The 9,084-nt window shown below is 36.2% G+C and overlaps 2 protein-coding genes across 2 annotated transcripts; both read right to left on the bottom strand.

Moving 5' to 3' along the window:
• Positions 1 to 297: 297 nt before the first annotated feature.
• LOC146138669 (pyridoxal kinase-like) lies at positions 298 to 6,006 on the bottom strand. Its single transcript, XM_083394064.1, has 7 exons — positions 5,850 to 6,006; positions 5,187 to 5,346; positions 5,027 to 5,110; positions 4,654 to 4,797; positions 3,805 to 3,942; positions 2,669 to 2,860; positions 298 to 1,292 (listed from the first exon to the last, which is right to left on the bottom strand). Exons 1-7 carry the CDS (start codon positions 5,931 to 5,933, stop codon positions 1,168 to 1,170), a joined length of 927 nt encoding a protein of 308 aa, XP_083250190.1. The 5' UTR covers positions 5,934 to 6,006; the 3' UTR covers positions 298 to 1,167.
• A 4-nt stretch (positions 6,007 to 6,010) lies between these two features.
• LOC146138670 (small ribosomal subunit protein uS14m-like) lies at positions 6,011 to 6,930 on the bottom strand. The gene has a single exon (XM_083394066.1). The coding sequence runs from the start codon at positions 6,834 to 6,836 to the stop codon at positions 6,309 to 6,311; it is 528 nt and encodes a 175-aa protein (XP_083250192.1). The 5' UTR covers positions 6,837 to 6,930; the 3' UTR covers positions 6,011 to 6,308.
• Between the last annotated feature and the right edge of the window lie 2,154 nt (positions 6,931 to 9,084).

Consider the following 9,084-nt stretch of genomic DNA (forward strand, 5'->3'; position numbering starts at 1 on the left):
CAATTAGTCAACCAGGACTAGTCTAACGCATTTAGGATTCAGCTCAAAACTTATTTTTTTGGCATTGTATAGTTGTTTGTCTGTGATTTGTATTAAACATTAATTGTGTCGTTTTTAGTCGTAACTTGCACTTTTGCTTTCCAATTTTCGATAATTTGAGGTCGATTTTTGCAATTCTTTTTACTATGTATTTCAACCTCAATATTTTTTTAAAATGCCTAATGTCTTGTTTTTATTTGGCCTTAATAGTTGTTTATCTTTTTTACATGCCAAAAATACCAACTAAGTATTTTCAAAAGCTTTGCATAATCCCGAAAAAATAATTTAATTGTTAACCAACGGTTTCACTAAAACATCAAAAAAATTACTGACGACGCCGAAAACACAAATATGCATTACTTTATACAACTAATCATTGTTTCTTTTAATACGTAAAAATTTTGTTAAAATAAAAATTATTTTTTGGTTAAAATTTTCATTTTACAGGTCAAAAATTATTATTTTTAGGTCAAAAAATAATCGCCCTAGTCCCCTAATGAGTTCACTTTAAAAGATTGTACATTGGATGCTTCCGAAACAACACACTTTGTTCTCCTAATCACGACACGCGAATCGGTTTACTTGCCACAAGAAAACGACCAACGCCAGACTTATGAAGATATTTGGAGTAGCTCGCGCAAAACAATTAAATACCACTTTTCAAGATAAACAACCAAATAAATAGCGATTACACAAACATCAAAAAAACGCCATGTACTATTTTCGCTTACTCGCAGTCTTTTAAAAACTCAGGCATAATATTAGTGCAAGGTACTTCAGCAGACAAACAATTTGACACGGGCAACATAGAAGAGGTATACAAAACATGAAGACCAATTATCTAGAAGTGTATTTTGCACGATTAAGTTTGAGCCGTGGAATAGACTGGAACAACGGAGCAGGTTTCAGTCAAAACTAGGAAATGGACATGTTAGCTAAAATTAAATACTAGTAAAGCGATTAAAGGTAAAAACACATGATTTTCCGCTAGTAAACAAGCGTATTGCGTGTCGTCTTATACCAAACCCAGGGCACTTGTGTCACACACACGATTTAAAAACGAAAGAATTGGAAGTACGCCGTGTTTTGGTCATGGAATAGCAAGCAGAAAGGAATGGCGGGTTGGTATCAAGCGATTTCTTCGATTACGCTTCCCTTCACCAGCATTTCGGGTTCCTCTATGTCCTTTTTGCTTTGCACAAGGCGAAGCTCCAGTTCGGCAAATGTCGGCTTATGGCCGTCAGACACTTCGGCTGAAATAAAAAAAATTGGAGCATAATGATTGGAGGTAGTAGTGTAGTAAAAATATCAAAGCCCATACTGAAGTAGGTATCATTCTAAACGTTTCGAATAATACTTTTTTTTATTTTCAACATCTTTATTCATTTAAATAAAAGAAATATGCCGTTTTTTTAAAGGGGTGTCGCGTAAATTATCGAATTTACCAAAGGAAAGCAACTGATGGCTAAGTAAATAGCATAGTTAGCATGGCCTTATTTAACTTAATTAAATTTCATGGAACACAATGCACTGTTTTTTAATAACAATTTTAATAAAAATACCTAACCCATGATATTGGATAAAATCGACATTAGAAATCGTCATGTTTGATAATATCGACATTTTTAGGTATGTGGAAACGATTGTGAACAGCGAAATGTCGATTTTGTCCAATAAACTATTTCATAAATTTCTTAAAATTAATGTTTTTCTATTGAACGGCCGTACCTGTTGCCAAAAAATTAATATATTGCGATAAAAAACACAATATCGAATCTCCTCATTAAAACTGGTGTAACATTAAAATTTACCCACAATTAAAAAACATAGAAAAGCGACACAAGAACAATAGTTTTGAGAAAATCCGTACTTGGATTTTTTTATCAATTTACCCCAAGTGCAGTTTTTCGTTTACATTTACGGGCTTATGCAGGAAACAATCGCACCTGCAAAATATAGTTTATGTTTCCTGATTTGTTTTAAAGACTACCTGTACAAAAATATTTACAATAGAAGACGCCATTTGTTAGATTAAAATAAAGGGTTTAGCAGGGGTAAAAAAAACACTGAATTAGCTAAAGTATGAGTATTTTCACCAATACCATCCAGCAATAAAATGCTTTAAAAAGTATCAAAAATACAACAAAACAAATCAGAAAAAGGGCATGGAAACTGTATTTTAATTTTGTAAAAGTTTTTGATTTTTACCTTTTTATTAAAGATTATATGCAACACGTACCGGCCTACCGTGTAGTCCAACAAGGTAACATTTTTTACAACAAACAACAGTTGGTTGCGGCAAACAAAAAACATGGCCATACCTTGAAGATTCTATAAAACCCTGTTCAGTGTATTTTAACCAAGTACAATTTAAATATGCTGTTGCTACCAGGCATAGTATATTTAAAATAGGTTCCTCTGGCATATATTTGTTTAACCAACGTTTCGGCTTACTATACGGCAAGCCTTCGTCAGGGCAACGGGTTTCGTCCCCTGACGAAGGCTTGCCGTATAGTAAGCCGAAACGTTGGTTGAAGAAATATAGGCCAGAAGAACCTATTTTAAATACAAGTACATATTTACAACAAAACGCAGTTAGCAGCGTTAAAAAACACATCCAGCAATATACCTTGCGCCGAGGTCTGCGTGCGCTTGAGGACGAGCTGCATGGTCGAGATGACCTTCTCAAGTGCCAGCTTTAGATCGTCCGGGTGCCGGTGCGTCCATGCCAGTAGGAGGGCGGCGAACAGGTCACCGGAACCGACGAAAGCTGCGCCAATCAGGGGCATTTCGAGGCGGATCTGGCGCGGTTTGCCGTTGCCTGGCATGGAACAAAAGCGTCAAAAAATTATTGATTTCGTTCGTGTTTAAGGATTTCTCGACAAAAGGCCCGTTTACAATACAGCTGCGCTGAGCTGAGCTGAGCTGAGCTGGGCGTGAAATTGCGTTTGTACTCTGGCTGCGTAGCAGACAAGGCAAATACACTTTCACGTCTGGATGGAAATCGAGCAAAGCGTGAAAATCGCTCTAAAGCGTAACTTTTTGCGAGCTGCATGGGCCTCGAGTTTAGCAAAGTGTGAAATTCAAAGTACACTTTTCTCAGCTTTGCACAGCTGTAGTGTAAATGGGCCTAAGAGTTGTTGCAAACGCAGGATAACAGACACTTAGTTGAGAAGTTCGAAGTTGCCCTGATTTTTCTGGTTTTGCCAGCGTACAAAGATTGCAAAAGCGCTCTTTTGCTAGGGTATAAATAATTTTGCTGTGATTTAAATTCACACGGCAAAAACTGGCCTTTTTGCAGCCCCAGTTAAACAGTGGTTAACTAAAAGTTAAATTAAAACCAGACATGCCTTACACTTATTTTCAAGGAATGTGATTTGTTGCATTGTGACGCAACATAGAGTTAATGGTCTACTTTGGACTTTATTGTTCGTCACAACAATGGTGCAAGTGTTGTAGTAGGCTACAACTCGTTAGTGTTGTAGTAGGCTACAACACTTCAATGAACCACGTAAAACACGTAAGATGTGAAAAAGACAGAAATAAATTGCCTATTAAATTGCCGTTTCCATTTTTTGTAAGTTGCATATACTTTTGTCATAATTACATTTTGGGTTGATTTTTATTTTTGAAGGTACACCGGTCCGCAAAACTTGTTTTGAAATTTTACCGGTCCGTAAGCTAAAAAGATTGAGAACCACTGCTTTACATTATAAACTTTCAAAAACTATTGAATGGTCTAACTTAAAGAACTAAAACACATACCAACGGTTTTGCTCCCATAACCAATCAAGGATGAGTCCCCTCCGAGTGTAGAACTGCTTATTACCACAATCTTGGGGCCAAGAGCGTGAAGCTTATTGATGCTGGCCAATGCTTCAGCCTCATTTGTCATTTTGGAATCTAAGAAACATATATACAACAAAAATATCAACATAGGGATGCATTGACTTTGGTCGTTTCGGATATTGAATTATACAGTTTGCACTTGCCAGCTGGGCAAGTCTGCCAATCAACTCAACATTCATTCCGAAATTACACTCCCAAAAATCGCTTCAAAATGTTTTGATTGTTTAATTCGTTTTTGTAGTTGCACAAGGGCCAAGGGCGAATTGCCTTTGGTGTTTAACGTAATTTAGCTCAGATCAACAAATTAAGCCTGGTAGGTCTAAAAACATTAAACCCTGTTTTGCTGGAGGTATCTTGTCAATCAAGTGGGTGTCAATCAGCACTCGCTTTGGGCGAAAAACGAGTAGCAGTGCAACATCTCAACTCTGCTGTTTCTCCACAATTTAATAATCAAATCACCAGATAAAGAACACATATATTTGTTAAATCAGAAAAAACTGTGTAATAACCAGCGTGTAGGCTTGAAATAGGACAGTATATATCAAACAAAAATACTTTTATTTTTGCTTAAAATAGTTTTAACTAGATAATGAGATGATAAAGGGGCATCTCACTACAAATGTTAACTAAATTATAGTTTTTGTTGACATTAAATACTGAAATGTCATACAAACTATTCATTGCTGTCAAGAAATTTAGCAGCAAGCACAAGTATTATTTAATGAAGTAAAATGGAATAACTTTTTGAACTAATTAAATATTCACCTGTTAGAATCTCAGCCTCAAATTGGTTTGGAGTCACAATGTCAGCAATTGGAATAACTTCATCGCGGTAAACAGGCAACAAATTTTCGGGGACGTACATTTTACCCTTTCCACCCCAAGTATCACCCATCACTGGATCACAAACTAAAAAACATAACTGCGTTTAATAAAAATTTGGCAAGAATAGTAAGCCGAAACTTTGTGTTAATAAATATATACCAGAAGAACTTATTTTATTATACTATGCCTGGTAGCAACAGCATATTTATAAATGTGCTTGATTTTGTGCTGCAAATTCAAACAAAAACAGAAAAAAACACAACATAGGTGGGGTTAATTTCGATGAAAATAATTTTACGAACAGAAAACTCACTGTAAACAAGATTTGGATTTCGCTGTTTAAGTTCTTTAATGATTTCCACCATTTTTCTCAGCATGTCTTTGTCTCTACAATATCCTAAAATAAAAATAAAATATTTATACTCTTTGCCACATTGCCTCAACACATCATGAAATAGTTAACAGTACACTACCTGTCAAGACATAGTCATAGTAGATGCAATCATTTTTCTTCAGTGTTTCGTAAAGCTCTTCAATTTGTTCACAGTTGAGGACCTGTCCTTTCCACAGTGGGTAGCCCGTGTGGTTGGAGAATTGCACAGAGTTGATAAAGTCAACTTCAAAGCCAAGCAGCTGAACAAAAAATCCATTAGTTTGTTACAATTAAAGAGGACACTTTAAATGGGGTTACACAGAAATTAGTTTAATGAAGCATTCATCTGTCTGTAAAGCTTTGATTTATAGTGTAGCATTTTGGGATTTGTGTGCTGTTACTTAAACACAGGCTTGATTCTAAAAAAAAACATTTTTTGCCAAAAAATTGTAGTTCTACTTCAATTTTTTCCAACACAACAACGATTTTCATTTTATTCGTAATGGATTTTTATTTTATTTTTTTTTTAATTCAAATTACCCCTAAAAATAACCAATTTTAAGGGGTTAAAAAATATGTATAATAGCAATGCTAAGTTAGTGGCCCGCCATTGCATGCCTATTAAAAGTTAAAAATAAAAACAGTATTAGACATGCTTAATCGCAGTATCAGTAAAAAGAAAAACAAAAATTCCATTATGTATATAAAGTAACCACTGTTCGTCGCAAATACACACAGAAGCTATAAATTTAATTTGACTGACCTGAAGTGGAAAGACTGCTGATCTGTTTCCAACATATCCTCGCACTACATGGCTTTGAATGGAGAGAACGCGACAAGTGCACATTGCATATATATATATTTATATAAGAAGTAAATGGAAAATGGAACTATAAAATACAACCTAATGTCAATTGCTAACACCTAAATCACAGGTCAAGCAGTCAGTTGAATTCATTTTTAAAGATATATATATATACCGAATAACATATATATACCGAATATAACCGGAAAAACGGTGGGACTAAAGGTATTTCACACACTTAATTGAGGAAAAGCCAATATTCAATGAATGAGTCCGGGAAGGCCAATATTCATTAAATCAAAATTTCACTGAAATATCTACTACAAGGTTTTGTGTCAATAGTTTGTATATTTTCAACAAAGCAGTAGCTTACAAACAACAGAAATTGTTATTTTGGAAGTTTTGAAATTCATATTTTCACCAAAACGCTCTTGAAACTCCAGAAATCAAGCCGTGATCTGCAAAGTTCCGAAAAACAATTCTGCTAGCCTTCCAGCGTCCTAGTTTTCCTCGAGGACGTGAAGTGAAAACGCATCGATTGATGGCTGCGTTTCGGTTTGCCTGACGTGGCAAGCTGTTGGTTTCTTGCTGTGCCACCTGTCGCAGTTCGAGCGGCAAAAATGAGTTGTACTGCAAGCAGTGCAGGCGTGTTCTCAAAGGTCCATAATAGGTGGCTACAGCACGGAGTCTGGCGTCGCGCTGCATCACCCAGTTGGCATGCCATAAGAATCTCCTTCCTTCTTTTCCCCTGCCGAGCCAGGCCAGCGGGGTCAGGTGTGGTGGCAGCGGCTTGTAGGCTACCGTTTCATGTTCTGGTGGCCTTTGATTCCTGGGTATGATTTTCGGCACCACCAGTTTAAACATCTTTTTGGGTCGCCGCTTTTTGCATTTTACGGCGCTGGTGGAAAAGGCGCGGACCGCTTTTCCTATGTTGGACAGGATCATACTTAACGGCCTGTAATCCTAACATAGGAAAAGGCTATTAACCCAGACAGCAAAGTAGTTTAAATTGATATATAATCAAAACTAGTAAAAGCATAAAAGAACAATTCAGACAAATAACCCACCTCCTGAGGCTATTTACCCTGCTAACAAAGTGATTTAAATATGTTTCCCAAAAAATTATTGAAATTATGCATTAGTTAAAAAAATTAATTTACTATCCCTATCACCCTTAATTTTAGATGCAATTGACTTAACTGCTTTGGCAATGACTTTATTCAAGCACACATTATAAAAACAACTTCTGTCAAATTAGGATTTTTTCAACTACATAACTCTGCAGTCTAAATTTTGTGTAAATTTTTGCCAAGATCTCAGTTGTGCAGCGCCTAATTTTTAGCTGTGTTCCGACAATTTACCCTTCATCAAAATTTAGGTGTTCAATTTACTCATAATCTGGCGCTGGTCTTGAACAGTATTTCTTAATCAGGTGAATGGTTTACCCCAGGGTGAATAAAATTTTTGCAGGGGTGAATCAAGCTAAAGGGGTGAACCGTCAGAAATGGATGATAGCTTGCCAAACAACCCAAGTCATTTACTGCTGTTATTATATATAGACAAGATAGCTTTATCATATTACGAGACACGGGTGAATTAAATCTGGAGATAGATGCTTGGGGTGAACAAAACTAAAAAAGTTTAAGCACTGGTCTAGAATCCTATACCACATTTATTTTAACACTAACCAACGAGTTGTCAAAGTTGAAATTGCAACGAAGGCATAAACATGAGAATAAATATAATAATAAACACTTGACCCACCCAAACGCTAACTCTCACCCTAAACGAAATATTGTTAGCAATATAAACGGCGCTGGTCTAGAATCCTACCACAAAGAAACACCATTTGGGTTAGGGTACAGGTTAGCGTTTGGGTTAAGGTGGGTCAAGTATTATTATTAAATTAGGAATATAATATTACTTGACCCACCCACACCCAAACGCTAACCCGCATCCTAACTCAAATTTTGTGCGTTGATTTTAGAACTGTGGTAGGATTCTACACCAGCGCCATATAAACCCCCGGACGAAAATGTGGTAGGATTCTAGACCAGCGCCGCCCCTGACCTATAAAAAAGTAACCGTTTTAGAGGTTAACATCTATGTTAAAAACTACAGTAGTGTTAAAAACTACAGTAGGAACATTTGTGTTAAAAACTACAGTAGGAACATTTAATTTAAAATAGTGTTTATCAGAGTGACGTCATTTGTCCTACAAAAAATTGCTTAGCACATGCCAAATGGCACATGCACAGAAACCACTATCCTCTTGATGACGCTGTTATGATCCTGATATTTATTAGCAGCTACAAACTGAACAACATTACACGAATATTAATTAAAGTAAATTGAACCGAAATCTTTAAACCGCTTTAAATGCAAATCAATATTAAACTGCATCCTTAAAAGTCTAAACCCGAACCGAAATGGTAAAACGGATCGACACACACTGCGTAATATGAACGTTTATTTACTTCATGTTGCCTAAGTTAGCCTCTTAAAAAAAATATATATAAAACTAAGTTAACCTCTCTGAAGAATAGTCAAACTCTTTTTATTAGTTTTTTGAGCAGCTGAATATAGCGGAAGCTGAATTTATAAACTGGATTACAAAGAAGTACATTGCAAAAAGCCACAAACTTAATGTGTATTTCATTTGTCAAGTCAACGTTATTCGAAATTCAGCCGCAGCAAACGCAGCGGCGCCGAACAATTTTTTTGTGTCACAAAACTGAACGAACGGAAATACGCAGACAATCTGTCGACATGTGTGCCGCTTTGGAATAAGTAATGTGAACAGATATCCTACTGACACAAACCGTTCGAAACGCAATATTTTTCCACTGACAGCACAACAATACTTCACGGATGTCGGTTTTGCGACAGTAGGTTTAAGCAGAATGGTTGCTTAAACGCAAACGTATTTCACTCCGTGTTTAAATTAATGTATGTAGTGTTATAAATTCAAGAGAACTCAAGAATAGGGTATTTGCCGGAGGTCCAGGTCAAGTAAAATAAGCTAAGAGTGACCAAAGTCTTCACAAGTCACACTTGGGAAATCTAATTTGTGAACGATAAAAGCATCCACATTTGGCAAATCCTTTTAGAAAATTAGGAATAATCACCTCAAACCTCTGCCATAAACACACGAATCTTCAAAATTTGGGGAGGAAAGGTAACAATTGGATCT

Source organism: Ascidiella aspersa, chromosome 7 (genome assembly GCF_963924565.1).
Source record: "Ascidiella aspersa chromosome 7, kaAscAspe10.2, whole genome shotgun sequence".
Classification (NCBI taxonomy): Eukaryota; Metazoa; Chordata; class Ascidiacea; order Phlebobranchia; family Ascidiidae; genus Ascidiella; species Ascidiella aspersa.

Bases quoted from the DNA above. Each gene is read 5' to 3' on its own strand.
- LOC146138669 (XM_083394064.1), bottom strand. From the start codon at position 5,933: ATGTGCACTTGTCGCGTTCTCTCCATTCAAAGCCATGTAGTGCGAGGA. The intron at 5,111-5,186 runs GTAGTGTACTGT...TTTTTATTTTAG, and splicing joins CTATGACTATGTCTTGACAG to GATATTGTAGAGACAAAGAC. The intron at 4,798-5,026 runs GTGAGTTTTCTG...TATGTTTTTTAG, and splicing joins AAATCCAAATCTTGTTTACA to TTTGTGATCCAGTGATGGGT.
- LOC146138670 (XM_083394066.1), bottom strand. From the start codon at position 6,836: ATGATCCTGTCCAACATAGGAAAAGCGGTCCGCGCCTTTTCCACCAGC.